Source organism: Coenobita brevimanus, chromosome 106 (assembly GCF_032717465.1).
Source record: "Coenobita brevimanus isolate Jiangsu-jjx chromosome 106, ASM3271746v2, whole genome shotgun sequence".
Taxonomy (NCBI): domain Eukaryota; kingdom Metazoa; phylum Arthropoda; class Malacostraca; order Decapoda; family Coenobitidae; genus Coenobita; species Coenobita brevimanus.
In genome coordinates, this window is record NC_137059.1 from 336,047 (window position 1) to 358,455 (window position 22,409).

A 22,409-nucleotide genomic window follows, 5' to 3' on the forward strand; every position below is an offset into this window, starting at 1 on the left:
CTTCTACTGTATTATAATTTTTTCTTTATTAATTCCACATAAAATTACTTAAAACTAGCTTGTTCAAAGTTCCATGATGACCAATAAAAAAGATTTACCAGTGTCCCTAAATTTACAGTACAGCTGTATGGAAAAGATTCTAGTTTTGTGGGTTACAACTTGCATATAAAACAAGACTGCCAACATATTGCACACTTGAGAGCAAAAATCAACATAAAAAAGGCAAGTTATAGCAAGGTCAGGCTCAAATACCTTGGCAAACATTTCTGGAGAGTATTGCTCTTGTAGTTTTGAACACAATCTTGTCCTATTGTTCATGTAAAGCTGGGAGATAGTTTGGGCTCCATGGCCTGGTTATATAATTATCCAACTTCTTCCCTATTTCCCAGGAGAATAGTGGACTTGATGATGAGAGTTCCTTCAGCCTGTTGTCTGCTGGGTTCATGTTCAGGTAAGTCTCAGACCACAAAAACATCAAACAACATTATTTTGTTCTTGTTCATCAAATTTGTTCAGCTTATGGGACACTCCTTGAGATGACAAGGTTTACAAGTATATAATCTCTATGTTGTTGGTGGTGGTGTTGTGGCCCCAGTTTCATCTGAACCTTGAACCCAGTGGACTGCAGGCTTATACTACCCTTCTCCTGCAATCCACCATCCTTCTTTTGGGAATAAGGAAGTAGTTGGAGGATGTTTGTATAACCAGGCAACGGAGAACTTAAACACAATTTTCAGTAACCTCTCACAATAAAGGTTCTTATAATAACAAATCAAATCTTCTGGTGCTGCTCTGAATATAGTAAACAGGTGTGTCACTGTAATGAATGGATTAATAAGCCTTATAAACCAACTTAATAGTCTAAGAAACATTACACAGCTTAATAAAACAACTTCAAATCACCAAATAAACAACAGATGACTTACTACACAATATCCGACTCAGTACACAGGTGCAGACATCCTAATAATACATACCTGGTCTCACAGGGTTACAAAACAACTTAATTACAACTTAGTACATAACCCAATCAAGAACTTAGCAGACAACCAAGTACACAAATAATGGCTTAATAAATAACTTCAGACAATCAAATACACAAAGACAACCTAACAACTTCACGGACACCTAATAAATAACTTGGTCTCACTTCAGTATATTAACCCCTTCAAAAAATGACTATCTTTTTAGTTTATTCTTGTTACCATGAGAAAATTTTATTCAACTTGAGAGGATGACAACTGGGTGTGGAGAGTGAAAGGTATGAATGTCGGGGGTTGGGTTGCAAGAGGCAGACCGAAATAGACCTGGGATGAAGTCATAGAGTATGACCTCAGGGACAAGGGACTAAACAGGGAGGCTGCTAGAGATCGAGCAGCATGGACAGCCAACATTAGGTGACCAAGGCTGAAGCATGCAAGCATGTTGGAGCCTTTAAAACAATATAATATGATAGAGAGAGAGCCCCTTAGTAGCATAGGAGTTAATGAAGGCGATATATAACCACTAGTTTGAAAAAAATCTCAGAGCTAAATAAATTAATCTGGTAAAAAAAAAAAGTCATTGTATGGAAGGGGTTAAAATTTGTCTCATTTTAATATACAGTATAAATAAAACCTTTCAATCTAAAGGATTTTTTTTATATTTTATTCTCGCTATCTCCAGACAATTCTTTTTACCCTGGGGGAGACTTTAAACTGGGGAGGTTATATGCAGCCTTAAAAAAACCTCTCTGACTATGACAGGTCCTTCTTAATCTCTCTCTCTCTATGTGTACGGTATCTATACAGATGTCTTCAGCACAGAATGGGTGGACACAAACAAAGCACCTCATGTCACCTTGTCCTATGCCCATTCTAAACTGAACAGAATCGTCTGGTAACAGCAAGAATAAATGATAAAAAAGGTCACAGTACTGAATAGGTAAAAATTGGTCACTCTTCAATATACAGTATATTAAGTACGGCAAGGACCTTGCTTATGTTGAATTACAGAGAATGTCTGTGTTAAATGAAAATTGGTATACATTGGTTAAATAGGGTAATACTCGTTTGTGCTGCATTAGTCAGGAGAGGAGAAGGCAGGAAAGGAAAGAGGAAGAGGAAGAGAGGAGAGCAGAGGAGAGAACATAAGACAGGAATGGAGATGAGAGACAAGACAAGAAGAGACACGAGAGACAGAAAGAATATTAAACCAAGAGCACCTTCCAATGTCTAAGTACATATCTTATATCTAGTCAATGCTTTCTTAACTGCCAAAACAACTGGGGGAGGTAACTATGAACAAGTGCATTCACAACGCTTGGAGGAGGGAACTGGAAATGGCAATAGAGGGGATGAAGAAGAAAAATGCAGGACAGTGGTAGTGAAAGTGGAAGAATGAAGGTTTGAAAGTAAAGAAACATAAGAACATGAGAAAGGGAAAACAGGAGAGAGAGGATGACAATAAAGTGGAAAGGAGAGACACAAAGGGAAAGTGGATGAACAGGACAAGTGAATGGGACAACAGGAGAGGGAGAAGATAACAAGAAGAGGAACTAGAAAAGATAGTATGGAGAAGATAAAAGGGAGGGAAAACAAAAGAAATGGGAAGAGACGATAAGGTGGCTTGCAGATATAAAAGTAACGGGATAGGGAACCTGTATAGGGCACAAGTTCATCTCTGTTGCTCGTCCTTTCCCTATGCTGTTGGTAGGTATCTGAGAAGTTGAAGAGAATGTAGATATGGGGGTCTGAAGAAGAGAAACAGAAAAAACAGGAAAAAAACATGGGTGTAATGAAGATAGGGAAGTACAATGGGGCATAGGATTGTTTTTATAGCACATCCTTGCCCTGTGCTGGCAGTGAATATCCCAGAAGTGAAACTAAAGGTAGGAAGAGGAGAAATGGAAAGTAAAGGTACAAGAAAGATAGATAAAAGAAGACTGGAGATAGACATGGGAAAAACAAAGATAGGGAAGGGGAAGGGGGCACTGGATCATCTGTATAGCTCACTCTTGCCCTGTCATGGTGGTGAGCATCTTAGATGTGGAAGAAAAAATAGAAATGAAGGTACATGGATGGGAAACAGATTGGAATGCAGAGGTAGGAGAAAGAAAGAGAAGTAAGAAAAAAGAAACAGGAGAGAAAGGCATTAAATAAAACGAGAAGAGAACAGTACAGAGCACAGGATTGTCTCTATAGTTCATCTTTGCCCTGTGCTGCTGGTGGGTTTCTCATGAAGTCGGCAATATCAGTAGCCTTCCTGCTGCGGGTGTACTCAGTGACGAGGCGCCCGTGACGGAAGAATTTAAGCGTTGGGAACCCGTTTATGTTGAATCGGGCGGCCAGGCTTCGCTCCACAGTGGCATCGACCGCAGCCAGGACCCCGGGATGGCCCTCTGCTGCAAGGTCTAATGCCGCCTGTCCAAAGTCACCCTTCATGGCCTTGCAGTGACCACACCCTGTCAAGGAAAGGATGAACACTGGTCAAATACTAAAATCCATTCACCTCTCCTGTCTCTCACTCATGGCTGAAATATGATTCTGTGGACAGAGATGCATTTTATCCTGCATCTGTGGGTGACTGTATGTACCACTGACCACTGTGTCTCACTCAAGCATCTGCACTATGACTCCTGCAGTAAGCAAGAGACAGTGCAGGTGAACAGACTTTTGTATCTGACTGTTAAGCAAAGAAGTTCCTGGTACAAAGGCTTGACCTATCTGCCATTACGGATGCAGACACAATGCTTAACCATTGCATCCCAGGGAACATCTTCAGACAATGTCTAGGCCAATTTTCATTCAAATTTGATCAGGCAATGGCAAGATATTATGCTAACATAGGTATACAAAGATTCATGTGGTACACAGATTTCAGATGTATCACAATAGTTAATTGTTCGATGTCACTAAGTAAATAATATAAATGGGACACAGACCAAAAGAGGCACCTCCCTGGTTGCAATGAAGGTACTGAATGTGTGATGAGATAACAGACTACCTCTTCCTTATCAAGTCAAGCTGGCAGAGTATGATTACGACAAAACAACTGGAAGTTAACGTATAAGGAACACAGAAAACTACGTACATGGAGCATAAAACATAACGAGTGCCTCCCTGGTGGCGATGAAGGTGTCAAAGGTGTCGTCTGTGAGGTGTGTGATGAGGTGGCTGCCCAACACAGACGCCCACTCCTCCTGAGGCGCTGGAGGTGGTGGTGGAGGGGACCCACTTAGTGGATTTTCAGGGTCCTCCATGAATTTCACAAAGTCTGTTTCCTGATGACAGAAGGAAGTGACTATTAGTGATGTTGCTAGAGCTGCACTTCTGCAATCACCATCATCATCATCATTTATCCTAACCATTATTCCCATCGTCATCATTGCCATCAAAACCTGTATTTCCATCTTCATCATTAGCATGTTTCCAACCCTTATTCCCACTTCCTTGAGCCATCCATAAAGCTCACAGTGTATGTTTCCTATTGGGAGATGGCTATAACTGTTACCGAGAGTCTACAGCCACATGTTTCCAAACAATACCAACATAATCATCATCTTTCCCTCCCTATCCCTCACACACACACATGCACAAAAACAACTGGTACTAACTGTGCGTCCTCCATTATAGGGTTTGGTGTTCTTGTAGTAATTGAAATATTTAAAGGTGGGGTATCCTGTGACCTGGTTTGCCCCACACAGTGCCTGGTGGTTGGTACAATCCACCGCTGCAAACTCCACCTTGGGATCCTCTGCAAATCGCTCCGCTGCACCCGTAAATTCCGGTTTGGCCTTCTTACAGTGCCCACACCCTGCAGTACCATTATCATCAGAAGCATTCTCATCATCATTATCATAAACAACACAGCAGTGGTACCTAACCTTTTGAACACTTGCACAGGTGCAAAATAGGGATATCTTCAACAACCTTGGCCACAAACTTCCAAAAGTTCCCAATTCTCAAAAACAGAACACATTAAAAATTGGTCAACTAAGTGCTTGAAGTACCATGCTTTCTTTCAGGTGCTTGAAGTATCACTGTAGTCACAATTAAAATATTATTAACACATTTACTCACTACAATGAGGAAAAGATGCTCCATTTTGGGAAGTAAAAGGAAATCACCAAAGTACATTACGGTAGCATATCATCTCATTTCCGGGACCAGTCTTGTTTTTAACTTAATCCATCGATGTTCATGTCCTCATTATGTGAATGAAATGAAAAATTCATATCCATATATCTACAGTATACAGCATATGAAGCTTATATAAAGTAATTTGATTACAAGATCTTAGTAGACCTCAGGTGAAGATCATATGCAAAGACGTGTTCATCCCATGACTGAGGGACTGTCAGAGTGTCATCTGCTACCTGGCTGGTGAGGCTGGTACGGAACTATTAGCATACTGTCTAATTTCCAGGACAAATATTTTTCTTAGTTCAAACACAAATTACTCACTCTGACTCAAACTGTTTCCTTACTATTTCAATACTGTATGTGAAAAATTTACATTCATATATCTATATACAAAAGTATTATAAAGCCATCTGAATGCAAAGTATTAGTACAGATCAATTTAAGATCGTTTGCACCGACCTCATGCACCACAAGGCTTATTCAGTGCCCATGATTGCAGCAGGTGGTTTCGACTTCCCACGTTTCTGGTTTTGAAAATACTGTTTTCATAAGTAACATTTGGTACATTCACTTCAGCATTTGTCAGATGCAGCACTAATCTGTTTGAAAACTACATGATAGGAATTTTCAAATAAACAGGCAGCGAGACTTGTAATACTGTATTGTGTGATGAAAGCTATCGCACCACTTGTCGTTTTATGTATTTTAGTAGCTGTTCTGCAATATTTTTCTAAGAATATCATGTCTAGAAAACTGGTATAATAACTATGATTACATTACTGCAGAATTTATGTACGGTAATGTTCACTAATAATTATCATGGATGGGGTTTTAGGACACATGAGACTGTGTGAGCCAGCAAGAGGTGACCGACTTCAATTGAGTTATCAGGTGATTATTGGCAACTTTTGGGAGTTTGTGGCCAAGGCAACTGATGGCAGTGATATAACCAAGCAGCTCTGTTGTCCAGTTGTGCAAATATCCCTCAACCCACTCCCTACCCCCAGTATAAGGATGGTGGTGAGGTGTTGCCCACCAGGAGGGCTGCATGGGATGGCCAGGCAGGGACGATTGCTTCCTGTGGCAGATGGGTCTGTTTGGCCAGACAGACTAGGGTTGCTCTTGTACTATTATTACTACAGCATTACTACCATGGCCACCCCATACAGGATTATGGGATCTGGCAATAGATAGATAGACAGACTACCACTACTTGCATAGATGATGGCTGCTACTCACATGGTGCATAAAACATAACAAGGACATGCTTCTTCTTCTTTAGGAATGATTTGTAATTCTCATCGGTGAGGTGCACAACGGATGACTCCACCTCCGACCAGGGCTTCTCTGGGGGTGGCGGTGGTGGTGGCTCCTGCAAGACACAAGATATTTTTACCAAATAAAACTGGACCATTCCAACCTGACTGTAAATTCTGGTTGTATGAAATTTGATAAGCCTTATTTACATGCTTGCAACTGGAGGGAGTCTCCTTGGTTGCAATGGTACCAGTATCTTGTTTTAACCAGACTGAATTGGGCCACTCCCACAATTCGAATACGAAATCTGATCATCCCTAGTTATGAGGGAGAAAAGAGTCTCCTCGTTACTAGTCTAGCTAATTCAATCTCCAAAATGACCACACTTGACCATCAACTGAGCTGAAGGGAGTCCGGGACTTTTTTTTTTTTTTTTAATGCAAGGATGACTGAACCAAGGGCAAGAAGCCCACAATAATTGCTCACTCCAAGAACAATATAAAATATAGAGCCAAACTCAAGATCAGTTCATTTCAAACTGCCTGGACAAACTGTGTTTAAAAGACAAAAGATCACAGGCAAAAGGATATACAGACAGGAAGACAGGTTAGGACAAAAGCATTATAACTTCCTCACCTTTGGGTCTGTCATAAACTCAACTATCTTGTCTTTCTCCCTCGCCGAAGACACATCGAATGCAAACTCTCCATCCCTGAAGTACTTAATGGTAGGATATCCCTTGATGTTGAATTCTGATCCCAGTTTAGTCTCCTTGGTTGTGTCCACTGCCGCTAGTTTTCCTGCAATCTGAAGTCAGGTAATTGTGAAAATGGGCAAAAACTTGTTCACTCACAGACATTCACATGAATCAGAATATTTAAACACAAAATATGAAAGCTCTGTGTACAATAACGTACTGGGTAGCTAACAAATTAAGGTGGGTGCGGTAGGGTATACAATGAATCTCTGTCCACAACCTAAGATGACAATTAGATATACTGGACTGAATGAACTTTTGGGCTTAACAACTCACTGGCACCCATAAGTAGTAGGCTATATACGAATACTACATTTTGTAACAGGATATCCAAACCACAATCTATGTGTGGCAAAGTAGGAATCCACAGCAAGGATGGACAAAAATCTTGTCACCAATGGTGGGACAATGCTTAACAATACCAAATAGTGAAGTCCTTACTCCCTTCTCCTTCAGTACTGTGGCAGCAGCGGTGTACTCTGGCTTCATGCGTTTACAGTGGCCACACCATGGGGCATAGAACATTACCAGCACTGATGCCTCACCCTGTTGGAGGCAAATGCATACAAATTTTAAACAAGGTTAATTTCACCTAATGGAACTGAGTCACTTCCAAAATAAGCAGTGTCTTCCGACTTCCTACACTTACAGCTGTCACAATGATGCATCAGCCTGTTGTCTGGTAATAACCGCATAGCTATTAGTTTGAGATTACACAGTGCTAAGAATCAAGAGCGATTAGAAAAATAACATACAAAGGACACTGCTGTAGCAATGACACACTTCACCCTGATAGATCTTCACTCCAACATCTCTGCAATGGTGCCTAATTGCTTAACCCATCCAACCTGCTTCTGCATGTTGCCATTCTGAAGCAGATTTAGCCTCCTGATGCACTACCAACCTTAATAAACTCATGAAAGGTTGCATCAGTCAGGTGCGCCACATCACTGGGAGTGTCCGCCCACACTTCCTCTTTAGGCTTCTCTGGCGCCTTCCCTGGATTTTTCATAAACGACACAATACCCGCCTTGTTATTCTCTCCCTCGTATGTGTATTTAGGAACACCATCTCTGCAAACAGGCAGTAAGAAGTCATTAGAAAATCAGTCAGCATAGTACAAACTTGTCATTACAGTATTAACACAAACTGAATGTGCCGTATCCCAGTCGACCAAGGCCATGGAAACCTCTGAATGCAAACCTGAGTGTCTAGTTAGTGTCCTCCAATTTTCCCAGATTTTTAACATCACTATTCTTCACATATACTCACTCAAAATACATTAGCGTAGGAAAGCCAGTGATGTTGTATTTGATGCGGGCAGCTGAATTCTCCGGTTTGTTTACATCCATGGCCACCAGGGTGTGTGTGTCACGCAGCTCAGTGGCAGCTGAGGAGTAATCTGGTTTAAGGCGTTTGCAAAACCCACACCACGGAGCGTAGAACATCATCATGAATGCTTTTTCACGTTTTAGTAGCTTTGTGAGTGCCTGTGGAAATGAAAAAAATCATTAATACTTTGATGCTTAAAAGAAAGAACTCAAGTCTTACAGCCTTCTAAATTTATCCCTACTAAACAAAACTGAACAATAATAACAAATATAAATACTGAACAATAAAGCCATATTCAAGATTAATTCTTTACATGATAATTGTACACACTTCACAATGAAGACTGGAGATCACAGGCAGTTAGAAAAACAGACTGTGAAGACAGTTCCAGGGTGAAGCAGGGGTTAGCCAGTGCCAGTATTGTACAGTACTCACATTGACGTCATTGATGTGCACAACATCAACACCCTGGTCATCCTCATCCCAGGGTATGTCACCAGACGGGTCACGTAGGAACGTGGCCATTGAGTGCACAGTCTCACGACGATCATAGTCTTTGTGATATTCCCCATCCTTATAATGCTTTAATGCATATCCACCCACTGGCTCCACTTTGTTCTTCTTGCACAGCTTCTTACCATCACTGTAAGAAAATATATATATCATATATATCTAACCTCACTTGCCTGAGAGGCACTGCACAAGCAAGACACCCCAACCACCCCTCAGACAGAACCCATACATGCTTCAAATGTAATACTGTATTTCAATAAAAACACTTCCAAGTTCAAACTATACAATGTGCTCTTTATGAATGAATCCATCCAGGTTTATCTCTCAGAAAACCAAACCTTGAACACTGCAGAGTCTCTAAATAAATTATCAAACTGATATGACTGGCTTTCAAACACACACACACGCACACACACAAAACATGTGGTTGTCTATGAATGATGGATGATTCACTGACCACCTGCAGTTACATCATAAGACCATCATCTTTTACACTTTGTTTATATTTTAAAACATGGTCTGGGCATGTTGAAAGAAGAGGGAAGGGTGACTGGTTGAGGGGGGCTGTAGGAATGAATACAGAGGGGAGTAAGCCCTGATACAGTTCAAGGAAGGTATGGCATAATATCCTACATGGACGGCTCTCAGTTTAAGGATGGAAACTGCTCATGATCACTTTAATTTACTGTACCAAGTAATAAATTAGCCGGCAGACATAACGTGCCTTCCCACACACCTGTGGATGTCTGGGAGTGATGTATGACACCCGGATCACCTGCAGTCATAATTGCTACCATCATTCCTATTTCTCCCATCTTTCCTTTCACTTCTTATTGCTTTTCTTTCCTTTACAGGTGGCTTTACATTGAGTGACAAGCCAAATGGTTTCCTGTAAGCCAAGAAACCATTTACAACACTGGGTGGTAACCATATAACCAAACCATACGTGCTCCCTACGTGTGAACAAGTGGGTTGGTGGAGGGTTAGTGCCCCTCCCCTTAAAACAAATAACTCAAAGTCAAATGGCCACCCCTTAAGGGATTATGGTGTCTGGCAATAGATAGATAGATAGATTATATTTTGGTTTTTAATGTTTATATTTCTTTAGTTTAGTTTTAGTGTGTTATGTTTAGTTATAATGTGTTTATGCAGTTGCTGAGCTGTGTTTTTGTTTAGTTTTTTATTTACATGATATTTAACAAACTGACCATCTGTAGTTATACCATCTATATGACTATAATCACATTTTATACTTTTTATATTTCTTTTATGTAGTTTGGACACACAGAGAAGGAGGGGGAGGATGATGGGTTGAGGAGAGTTGTGGTTGTTGCTGCAGTCCCAGGCTCATCTGTATGTGAAACTAGTGGATCGCAGGAAGCCAGCCACTTCAGATGGTTACTCCCAGAGGTTTATTGTTGACGTTCTCTTCAAGGATTGTCAGTGTTGTGATAGTGTGGTGTATGAGGTGAGTAAGAGTGTTGTGGTGAGGGGATGCATTACAGTGTGTCCAAAGAAGTTTGCTTGTGAGCTGTATTTTGCTTGTTGGTACTCAGAAGGCTGATGAGGGTCCCACATATGAACAGGGAAGGAAGACTGCCCATAGATCGATCAAGGAAGACATGGAATGAGGCCCTGTATGCAGACCTGTGGAATGGGAGCCTGAGGAAGGAAATAGCTCAAGATAATGACATTTCAGTGAGTCTGGCAATAAATTACCTGCATTTGCATATACACACACTTGTGGATGTCAGTAAGTGAAGTATGGCAAAATGAACACCTGCAGTTAACCCTTTACAAATGTAACTTGTCCAACTGCTCATAAACTCTCTCAGGCTCCTGTGACTCACTATCCTCTCTCATTCTCCCATTCAAGGGTGAGGTGAGGTGGGGTCCAGAGAGCAAGAAAAACACACACACACACACACACACACACACACACACACACACACACACACACAAAAAAACACACAAACAAAAACCCTCACCTAGCACAGTCGATATGTACTAGGGTGGCAGTCCCTCGCAGTTCCCTGGATACCTCAGTAAAGACATTGTTTATCTCCTGGCGCACCTTCCCTCGTGAGTACAGCACCAGGATGTTCGTACGCGTCCTTAGCAGTTTCTTCCATTCCTGTACAAAGACCAATGATTAGGTTTGATCATTATGAACACTTCCATAAAAAAAATATTACACAACTATCTAGAAGTCGTGGCCTCAAGCATGAGATTTAATACACCCTCACGGCAGCAAGTTTACCAAAGTGGGGTTGAATCACAAGGCATTTAGCATTATCCATATCTTGTGATGTCAGACTGTTTCATATGAAGTATACACCCACACTTTTAGAAGTGTACAATCAAGGAAAAAAGCTGGCCTACTGTTTTACTGCATCTCTTTCACAGTAATGACACATCTGTAATTGTATTCCCTGATATATAAAAGAGAATCACCTAAAACAGAAAAACAGTGCAGTCCCAGCCATTATGTAATCATGTTTATTACTGGCTATAAGGCAGCAGTGGTGTATACGATTATGTCTCACCTTGGGGTCTGAGATGGTCTCGACATAACTCTGTGACTTGGCCGCCAGGCTCACCACCACCACACCACACAGCTGCAAACACATCAATATATTAATAAGCCACCAGTTGTAGTTGCTGATGATGTTGCTTAACCCCAGTCTGTCAGGCCGAGCAGACCTGTTCACCAAAGGTAAGCAACTGCTTCTGTAGGGCTGTCCTACAGGTACAGTACAGTTCATACACTGTGTAGGAATCTGGTGCCCCTCTGTGGCAGACAGCACCTCAACAGGGTTGGACCAGGGTCCTTCCCAGGAACAAAATGTAGGGAAATATGAGAAGTCTGGCTTCCAGGTGGCCACTGCAGCTACTTAGCTCCACCCAGGGTGCAGAATGCCACCACATGAAGGCTCCTGATCACCACCTACAGTGTGTGAGGTTCAAAAATTCAACTGACTTCCTTTACTCACTATGAGCAAGTCTGTTATGCATTATTCTTACTACTCCAACACCAGATATACCCTTTTTACTCTACATATTTTCATTCATCACCTAATTCTGTGTTGCCCCATGAGGACTGTAGGAGCCTGGGGCTAGGCAAGTCGGTCCTGACATTTAATATAAGAGCGACCAGCCTCACTCATCCCTGAGTGGCATTACGTGAGCAATACACCCCAACCATCCCTTAGATATAAACTCACACACGTTCAATTGCACTAATTACCCATTAAACTACCATGCGCCAAAAGCTGGATACTGTATATGGTTACCAGCCGGTGAAGTAAAGGGTTTCCTGGTGTACAGGCAACCATTTGGCTGGTCACTCAGTGTTAAGTCATCCATAGACAGAAGGAAGAGGAAAGAAAGAAAGAAAGATGAGAGGAAAGAGCAGTCACTCTAGAGCAACACTACATCGAGTGTGAAGATGATGAGTGCCCCCACCTACCATCTACTCTAACTTGGTCTAAAATTGCCATCTCTCAATCATGAAAGCTGAGCTGTAACATTAAGTCCAAGATGAATGAGTTAGACAGATGGATGGACAGACAGATAAACAGATGAGAGAGAGAGAGAGAGAGAGAAAGAGAGAGAGAATGTGAAAGTGGGTATAAATGTGTGTGTGGGATGGTGTGGGTGAAAGAGCAAGGATAGAGTGAGTGGGCAGGAAACAGGGGAGGGAGGGAGGGAGGGAGGGAGGGAGAGATAGAGTGAGAGAGAGAGAGAGAGAGAAATGGGATGTGGGAGGGTGGGAGGGAGAGGGAGAGGAAGGAGAGAAGGTGGAGAAGCAGACAGGATGGGCAGGTGGGCAATGTCAGCTGATAATAATGATAAAAGAATTCTAAAAAAGAATATCCTCTGTAAAATGGTTAGCTGTCAAAAATTAACTTGGCAGTCAATCCAAAAAATTATACCAGTATTCTCTTTAAAAAATCCCTCTCCACATCACTGTCCTGCCACTTGGCTGCCCTCCCTCTGGCTCACACCCCCTTTTCTCATATATCTCTCCATTTCTATCCCTCCAACTCACACTTGGTCTTCCCCTCCCTCCCCCACCACCTTATTTACATACACTTCTAGTCAATCTCATTCTCCACAATTTTTATACCGTAGCCAAAACACCACAAATATATAGAATTGCCATTAAATTATTCCATGAGATGGCGTTAGGCAACTGATAAATATTGTCCTTCAGTAGCTAATTACTTGTTTATTTCTATAATAAATCCTCGCTGGGCCTGATTATACCCTAAATATGGGGCAATTACCGAAATGTTACGTAGTGATGCCAAGCATATTAATTCCAATACAGAACTAGGTATTTTACACATATAATTCTTCATTGGTATATAGCATGTTAATTACCATACTACATGGAATAATCTGAATAATAACTGAGAACTGTATACAATAACTGTACATCAGCTGTGCCCCTATTTACAAGTACACCCGGGCCAAGACATCATAATTTTTGGCATACAACACTTTCACGCCATAATTAGAGTCAAATTGGATTCTCCGGGTTTAAATATGCTGATGTAGATATTCCACAAGGGTTGCTAAGTCCATAAACGGTGCTAAACACTCACAAAGGCGAGTAATATGACGGAGCGCCGCATAGCATCCCTCGCCGTACACGTCAAATTGCAGTCTGACAGGGTTAATGGTTGTTTTATTATATTTCTTAATCTTTTGGTTCAGAATTATCAAGTTATCTATTTTAGCTATATGAATCATGTACACTCAATTTTAATTGCTAAAGTAAGGGTTATTAAATGCCAAAAACACTAGGAAATTGGAATGTTTTGTTGGTTTAGGGAAAAAGTATTCCCTTGAAATTAATCTTGGTAACTATATCATTATACAAGTAAATCCACAAGATGGAGATATCAGTAAAAAGGCAATACATGCACATTTACTGTTATTATTTACAGTTTTAATCTTCTAAATTTAATGTATTAGTGTGGCAAATTCGCAGCCATCTTGAAACTCTTTCACACAATAAATATCATTCCAGAGAATTATCAGGGCCCGTATCTATTAAATGTGAAATCAAAAAGGTCCTTCTGTAAGAAAATATTATTTACAGAACTCCTAGTACGACAACAACTGGTGTTCTGTGGTAATATTAAAAATGCATTATGGCGTTTGAAAGGCTTCAAGTAAAACTTAACACGGCTGTTTCTTATGTCTTTAAAGTATCTGGGTGCAATATCGCTATTACTAATATTACTGTTAAACTATTCATGAGTTATTACTTGAAGACAAGATTATCATAAAGATATCAAAATTTCCCCATTATTTTCCCCGCCATATCAAAACAAAATACGATCGTGTTTACCTATGTCATCTGAGTTTACAAAGAGACAGCTGTAGGGGAAATAGCCAGCTGTAGGAGCTTCTCTCGTCCTCCCAAATTAGGGTGGAATTTCGCTTTATGGCAGCGCATCAGGCCGGACTGGAATAAGACGAGCGGAGGACCGGGAGGCGGGCAGGGGAGGAAAGCCAGAGGGTAGTGAAGATGGAGCCCATATTGGTGTTGGTGCTGCTGTCATTGGCCATGCTGGTGGGCTGTTATATCGCCGGCTCCATTCCACTTGTCATGAACATGTCAGAGGTAAGATATCGCATTATTATAGTCTGAAAATGGCGCTGAACTATCTTCCAGTAAGCATTTATCTATCTCTAAATTCTGAGTGATGGTTGTGTACTCAGTCAAGCGTTGCCATGGTGATATCCGGAATTTGTGATGCTTATGTTACTCGGTGAAGCGTTGCTATGGTGATATCACGGATCTATTATATTAATGTAGGCTGGGCATGATGCAGAACCTGTGTCTAACAGTTGAATGATGGTTGTGTACCCTGGTGCTGCCATGGTGATATCTTGAAATGGTTTAGTTTTATTGCTGTTCCCCTGCACTTTATTTCCGGGCTGTTCATTAGCTGGGTGTATTATCTTGGAACACCTCTCAAAGTTTGTATTAATGCCATTTAGATTATTTTATGGTTCTCAGTATTTGAAAAAAAAAAAAAAAAAAAATTGGTATAATGATTTCAACCCAAATCTTTACAAAATCATTTCTTTTTTCTGGAACCTAACAATTTTAGTGTTTTAGATTTTAGTTGTCATTTTACCATAAATTACTAGTTTTTAGTTTTGATCCCCCTCCCCTTCTAAAATGCGCAATTTTTGATAAATTCAACAACAAAGATCCTACAGAAGCCATTGAAATAGTTTGGTTCTAGAAAGAATAATATACATGATTACTGATTTTATCGGAAATTACCAAAGCCGTGCAGTAAACCGGCTGTGCTGTAGCCTATTTGAACAAACATAACCAAGGCTAACCTTGTAGGGCCGTGTTGTATTTAACTAACCTTAAATCACTGACTGTTGGCTTGCCTGCGTGTCTTGTAGAGGCAGGATGCAGTGACGAAGAAGTGGGGAAGTGTATTAGTCTTATGTTCCTTTAGGAACATACGACAGAAGACCATGATCTCTTGGAGATTTAACAGAAGCCTGGTCATTTTCGAAAAAATTTACAGTGATGTCTAAAACCCAGTCACAAGATGGACAGGTGCACTTGATGGTTGCCATGGCTAGACTAAATTTATCAGAGGGGCCTCCCTTTCCTATTTTGGGAAATTAAGTTTGAAATCATTGGCCTAAAACAAAGCAAAAGGCAAAGAGGTCGCTCATTGGCCATTGTCCATCACTTGTTCAAAATGGCTGCCCTTGACATCATGTCGCTGATTTGCCGGTAGCCTTGAACAGTAAACTGTGGTGGAAACAAATGATATGGCTAAGTCTGGTTCAGAATCAGACATGCCCTCTGGTCTGTTTTTCTGTGCTTCACCTCATATTGGTATATGGTAATTTATAAAGTAAGGCAAGTACATGGAAGTACTGATAAGGGGTAATATTTAGTAGAAGTCACAAGTGGAATTCAGTCTTCTGAAGTGTTTTCAGTTTAAATCTCATCATTTGCTAATGCTTTTCATCTGTGACACATCTGTTGCAAATGACTGCTGGGGTTACTAATGATCCCCATGGGGAGATTTACAACTTCAAGTGATGGGGAAGGAGTTAATCTGTGATGGAAGTGTCATAGGAGAAAAGTGTCAGCAAATATTGAGGTACCGGTATAAACAAAAATCACTAAACTAGAGAGGCCCCTAGTGGAGTGCATCTCTCCAACAAGGGCAACATATTCTCCAAACCACTCTTCATAATGGGTTAGGGTTTCTCATCATTGATTAGGGTTTCACTGAAATTGTTTTCTGGATCCAAAATCTGTAATAAAATCCAGATTGGTCCCAAAAGTTAATCGATTGTTCCCAGGGACAAGGTCTATTTCCCCACCAGATTTGGTCCAAATCTCTCTTTTAGTTTTTGAGTAATCCTACTAACATGTCGGAGAGAACAACTTGAATTCCAGTTGTTGTTTCCACTAAATAGTTATTATTATAGGAACACAATATAAGGAAATACCAAACACATTGTCAGAAAGGTTGCCTCAGGTTTTTAGTGTTAGTTTTTTCATTTTTGGCATCAATTGCAGGATCGCATGGAGGTGGTGACAGTGTTGGGTGCAGGGTTGCTGGTGGGCACTGCACTCACTGTTATCATTCCTGAAGGCGTCAACACACTCTTTACACTCCAGTCGCACCCTAAAGCTCAAACAGGTAAATTACACATGCATGTGTGCACTAAATTGCAGACACACACACACACACACACACACACACACACACACACACTCTCTCTCTCTCTCTCTCTCTCTCTCTCTCTCTCTCTCTACTGCCCCCCTTGCCCTCCGACTTCCTTATGATGATGACGCATGCAGAGTGGAAGGAAATATACACAGGTGCATGTTTGTCAGTGTACTATATTATTTGTGTATTTAATAATCAGTTAGATGCTGTCATCAGTAACATGCAATAGCCGGCTACTGGATTTGTGCTCCAAACTATAATTGCTTTGTTGTCATGTGACAGAAGTAGGCCAATCCCAGTCTGAATATGTGGTATGGAAGAAGGGAATGGAACAGTATATTGATGAGAAAGATGATTATATATTTGAGAAAGTGGAAGAGGTTATGAGTGGACAAGATCCTTTGGTGTTTTTGTTATAGCCGTCCTCTGTTTGGGGCTTCCCAGGAGGTACCAAAATGTTTGATGATGATGATGATGATGATAATAATAATAATAAGGATAATGATCCACATGAACACTTCATAATACCTTAACTTCCTCTGCCTCCCCTTGCACATTCAGATAGTGGTGGTGAAGTGGCTGCAGCTCAAGTATCCAGCCCACACCAGCACACTGAGCCACACAACCTAGTAGGTCCACCCCTGGTGCTGGGATTTTTGCTCATGCTTCTTATTGACCAGTGTGCCGGTGGACATCGCAAACCAGGTCAGTTGGCTGTGCTTCAAACCAGCCAGTTAGAAAGCCCTTAGAGAGTGCATACCTCCACCAGTGCCAGTAAAATTCCTCATCTCACTGTACCAGACCATTTTATTGACGTCAGGAGAACACACTGGTAGTAGAGGGACCACTGAAAATCATAACCCCTCCAGTATGAAAAGTCTCTCTTGAGGTGCATAAAATTGTCTGGAGATACTAAGGAAACAGTGAAAAAGATATACAGCAATCAAAGAAAGATTGTATAATTGATAGATGGATGTAATTATTGATGGGGTTAAGCTTGAGAAAATGTTAAAATATTTTGTATTTCTCCTTCACAGACCCTGAAGGTGGGAATACAAAAGGTCACCGCTCCCTGACCGCCACATTGGGCTTAGTGGTTCATGCTGCAGGTAAGTCCCACGAGCATTGCCCTTCCTCAAGACAGAGAGAGAGAGAGAGAGAGAGAGAGAGAAATATATACTTTACCTTCTGGAGTGGGAAAAGAGATTTGGATGATTGATCATGATGATATTGACAAACATTATCTGTGTTGTTTGCAGCTGATGGCATCGCACTGGGGGCAGCAGCAGCGTCATCACACACTGATGTAGAAATGATTGTTTTCTTCGCTATCATGCTGCACAAGGTGAGGGATTTTTTCTTTTCATTATTAATATTATTTTTTATTCTGTTCTCTGTTCACTTCAACTAGGCATAAAGCTTCCAACTCTCCACCTTGAATGCTGAGCTGTAACAAGAAATTAACACCGGAATATGATGCTAATCACAAAATAGTGCTGTTAATAGTGTTTAGACAATTTTAGGGCCACAGTATTTTCCTATGCTGTCTTTGATTTACCGGAGGAAAATCTTCTCCTGTCGTCCTGTTACCTTAACCTGGTCTAAAATTGCCCCCTCCCCATATTCAATGCTGATTAACACTAGATTATGATGCTAGCCATGAAGAAGTGCCATGGAAAGAATGTAAAGCCATAGTGTTATCATTTTCTGCCACTGGACTTCATGAAATAACATGCTGAAGGTTAAGGTGGAAAGAGTACAGTTAAATGGAATGAACTGCAGTTATGCAAGTGTCCCTGAACCCTCTCTTCTATTTCATCCAAAAGAAGATGACAGGATACAGAAGGGCAGCTCCAGCCTGCAGTCCACTAGGTTCACATTCGGATAAGCCTGGGACCATAATAACAGCAACCTCATATAGTAGATTGCGCTGTAGTTCCATCTACTATTTGAACTGTGTTTAGAGGCAAGGATACATTTAGTTACATCCCTCCCTCTGACCTACCTCATTCTCACCATCTTCTCCAGGCCCCGGCAGCGTTTGGCCTTGTGACATTTCTTCTCCATGAAGGTTTGGACCGCAATAAAATCCGGCGCCACCTTTTGGTCTTTGCCCTGGCTGCCCCCACTGGTGCCGCCACAACCTACCTCACTATTGTCAAGGTGCCAAACAACTAAGACTTATATCCACTGATTTTTGTGTACAGTATTTTGTTTTTTAATGCAGAGAAGGAACCAAAGGCAAGAAAAAGCAAACAAGGAGAGCTTGGTTCAATAAGCATTCATTTTGAGGTGCTGGTAAATTCCTGTGATTGAATGGTTCCCAGTACTAATATCATATTTTATTTTCCACTTCTTTAATTCCATATTCAGTATAGTCACAGGTATTTCATTATTCACTTTCTCTACATCACTTACTCTTATTCTGGCTATATGTTGTTTCCTCTCACTGGTGACGTAATGATGACTAACCATATCATACTTACCCTTACATCCTCAGAGTGGTACAGAGACCTTCACATCAACACACAGTACCGGTGTGGCCATGTTGTTCAGCGCCGGCACCTTCCTGTACGTGTCAACTGTGCATGTGTTGCCTGAGCTCACTGCACACTCCCACCATGACTCCACATCAGCCAACGGACATGGCCATTTCTCACGCAAGCAGTTGGCCGCCCTTGTGTGTGGGTCACTACTTCCCCTGTTCCTTACCTTTGGCCACCATCACTAGTAGTTGTGTATGTGTAGATAATTTGGTAACAACTAATAAATGAAATGCAGCACACCCTCATTTTATGAGAGGAATTAATTTTTGAAAACCAATCATATAACGAATTTAGTTTTGTACAGTAGCGATTGTATGAGCAAAATTATTGTAATCTATAATGAGAAATTGAGCATCACTGGAACAATCGTATACCAGGTGATCTTATAACGAGGGTGTGCTGTACCGGATGGTCTGTAAATAGCAGTGCACTTGAAACTCACCTGATGGTAGCTTATGTGTTGTGGGGACGGCTCAGTGCTAGTATAGGCATGGATATGGGGAGGAATAGGAAATGAGTAAGTGATGTAAGAGAGATATTGTTAATTCTGACCATAGTTTTTATGCAATGAGGACGGAGGTCTGCTGGTGTGGCAGTGGGAGTAAGAAATGGATAAATGATGCAGGATAGACATAGGTAACACTGACTGAGCCCCCACAGCACACAGGAAACCACCAGATGGAGTGTAAGAGGAGCAATATATATGGACCACTCCTTTAGTTTCTGTAATAAAGTTCATAGCAACTATATAATTTGAGTATAAAGTACTATAGTTAAATTTTGGGCTGGGAATAATATTTTACCCTTTGAATCTGGGAAATGTCCTTGTTAATTTATTCTTTGTACCTTTGGATGTTTTAAGTCAGTGCAAGGGAGAGGTCTGTATTTCACCTTAACATGACCCAAATTCAAGTATGTGTACAAATTGGGCTGTTCTCCCCTTTGAATCAGGGAAATGCCCTGATTGGTTCATTCTTGATTCCTTTGGATATATTATATCAGTGCAAAGGAGATGTCTGTAGTTCTTTCACCATAATATAGCCCAGATTTTCATCCTTTTGTAGCTTATTTCACATACCTCAGTGTAAGAAAAAGGTCATGTTGCAGCTCTGCATTTTTTCCATAGGACATCTTTGTGACAGGCTTCATGCTCCAGTATTAGTCTCTTGTTATAACTCGGCGTTGAAGATGGGGAGATGGCAGTATTGGTACATAATTAATAGTAATACTATAGTAGTAGTAACAGTGGTAGTCGTTGTCATAATATTAGCAGGTTCATCTGGATAATAACCCAGTGAACTGGAGGCTGAAGCTGCCTGTCTCCTGCAGTACTGTCTTTCAGTGCCACTGAGGTGCATGAATTAAGCTGCAAAAAGGCAAAATCTGGGCCAGGTTGAGGTGAAAGAACTATAAGCACCAATATTTCCAAGAGGGTAGTATATAGAAAAATTTTTTGTTGGGGTGGGGGCTGGGAAGTTATTAGCATTGAAATTTCAGTTCCTCATGTATGGACATCACTGTTATTAGCATAACCTCATACTTCTACACTCCCAAAGGGATAAATGGGATTAACTTACCTTTTTTTTTTTTTTTTTTTTTTTTTTTTTGGCCTGAGAAAGAATAGATGGCTAATAGTAGTAGTAGTAGTAGTAGCAGCAGTAGTAATAGTAGCAGAGTAACCCTGATCTGTCAGGCTGAGCAGACCCATCAACCACATGCAAGCAATTGCCTTTGCAGGGCCATCCCATACAGTGAATCGATATTCCCCTGTGGCAGATAATACTTCGCCTCTGCTCACCATGGGGAAGTGTGTAGAGGGGTGGTTCTTGGATGGACGCCACATCTGCGTCTCCATCCAGTTATCAGGGGCACCACAGTAGGCTACACATCACCCCAGTTATAGATAGCTAGATAAATAGAAATCATTAACACTTTATATTCCTCACATATGGGCATCACTAGTATTAGCCTAGCCACAAGACCCTACACCTCAGAGGAGGTAATTGGGATTGATATACTTTTTATTCTTACCTTATTTATTTATTTATTTATTTTTATACTTACTTCCTTTGTAGGGCTGGGAAATTATTAACATTAGCATTCTTATCTTCAGATATGGGCATCAGTGCTAGTAGTTCAGGGTGTAGAAATTCTAGGTAGTATATGTTAGAACATTAATCAATTTTTTGGACTGGGAATATTTTGATTATACCTTGTGTATTGGTGAGAGGAGGAAGAGGGAGAGGAATTTCTGAGAGAGAAGGAAGAGGAGGAGGAGTGTTTGAGTGAATGAGAGAGGTGGGTGAGGACAGAATACTGAAGTTTGAGATGACAGTGATGAAGGGTTATATTATTAATGTTGGATGATTATGATGATGATGATGGTATTGGTGATGTTGATGATTTGTCATGAAATTTTGAGAAACAGCATAGGAAAGAACGTTGATACATTCCTTAATTATATTTTAACCCATGACCAGGTGATATGTTTTATTTTTGATCTTTCCATGGACTATTTAAATCGCTTTGGAATAGATTTTGAATGGCAGGGTTAGGTACAGCCTTCATTAACCCCTCCACTGCTTCCATTAACCAGAGTAAACTATCCTTTGTTAGCAAGAATAAGTCAGGCATTCATGTGGTGTAATATTATGTCCTTTTTACCTTAACTTGGCCCAGATTTTTGTCCTTTTCCAGTTTATTTCCTGGAGCTGAGTGGCAGAAAATGACAATATTATGACTACAGCATTTCCATGGCACCTTTTCATGACTAACCTCATATTCCAGTGTTATTCATTTGTTACAACTCACCCTTCAAGATGGAGATATAACAATTTTAGGCCAAGTTAAAGTAAAAAGGATATATTTTTTGTAATTAATTTGGTGCTGGAGAAGGGTGCCTTCATGTGGTGGCACTGACATAACTGGATGGCTTCACTGCCTGATTATGCATATTCCCTTCAGATTCCTCCCTATTTCTTCAAAAGGGGAAGGTTGACTGCGGGAGTGGGGCAGCTTCAACCTACAGTCCAATGGGTTCACATTTAGATGAGTGTGTGGTTACAACTACAGCCACTGCTACAGTGTGATTTGTTTTCATGCATGATGAAGAGAGTGTATGTGAATGAGGTGGAGGGGGGAA

General features: G+C 40.9%; 2 protein-coding genes across 2 annotated transcripts; one reads left to right on the top strand and one right to left on the bottom strand.

The window, feature by feature from the left end:
• Window positions 1–2,811: 2,811 nt before the first annotated feature.
• LOC145416420 (protein disulfide-isomerase A5) lies at window positions 2,812–13,622 on the bottom strand. Its single transcript, XM_080285368.1, has 12 exons — window positions 13,593–13,622; window positions 11,529–11,600; window positions 10,971–11,116; window positions 8,905–9,112; window positions 8,410–8,627; window positions 8,042–8,210; window positions 7,579–7,683; window positions 7,017–7,187; window positions 6,363–6,495; window positions 4,595–4,794; window positions 4,072–4,261; window positions 2,812–3,442 (listed from the first exon to the last, which is right to left on the bottom strand). The coding sequence occupies exons 1-12, from the start codon at window positions 13,620–13,622 to the stop codon at window positions 3,177–3,179; spliced, it is 1,908 nt and encodes a 635-aa protein (XP_080141494.1). The 3' UTR covers window positions 2,812–3,176.
• Window positions 13,623–14,376: 754 nt separating this feature from the next.
• On the top strand, window positions 14,377–20,373 carry Zip102B (Zinc/iron regulated transporter-related protein 102B). The gene is made up of 7 exons (XM_080285470.1): window positions 14,377–14,620; window positions 16,568–16,691; window positions 17,283–17,426; window positions 17,759–17,830; window positions 17,981–18,066; window positions 18,750–18,884; window positions 19,222–20,373. The coding sequence occupies exons 1-7, from the start codon at window positions 14,525–14,527 to the stop codon at window positions 19,450–19,452; spliced, it is 888 nt and encodes a 295-aa protein (XP_080141596.1). The 5' UTR covers window positions 14,377–14,524; the 3' UTR covers window positions 19,453–20,373.
• The last annotated feature ends 2,036 nt before the right edge of the window (window positions 20,374–22,409 follow it).

Coding starts and splice junctions, on each gene's coding strand:
- LOC145416420 (XM_080285368.1), bottom strand. CDS start 13,622: ATGCGGCGCTCCGTCATATTACTCGCCTTT. Junction 8,628..8,904: donor TGCACATCAATGACGTCAAT/GTGAGTACTGTA, acceptor TCATTTCCACAG/GCACTCACAAAGCTACTAAA. Junction 3,443..4,071: donor CGTTATGTTTTATGCTCCAT/GTACGTAGTTTT, acceptor TTTCCTTGACAG/GGTGTGGTCACTGCAAGGCC.
- Zip102B (XM_080285470.1), top strand. CDS start 14,525: ATGGAGCCCATATTGGTGTTGGTGCTGCTGTCATTGGCCATGCTGGTG. Junction 16,692..17,282: donor GCACCCTAAAGCTCAAACAG/GTAAATTACACA, acceptor TTGCACATTCAG/ATAGTGGTGGTGAAGTGGCT. Junction 18,885..19,221: donor CCTACCTCACTATTGTCAAG/GTGCCAAACAAC, acceptor TTACATCCTCAG/AGTGGTACAGAGACCTTCAC.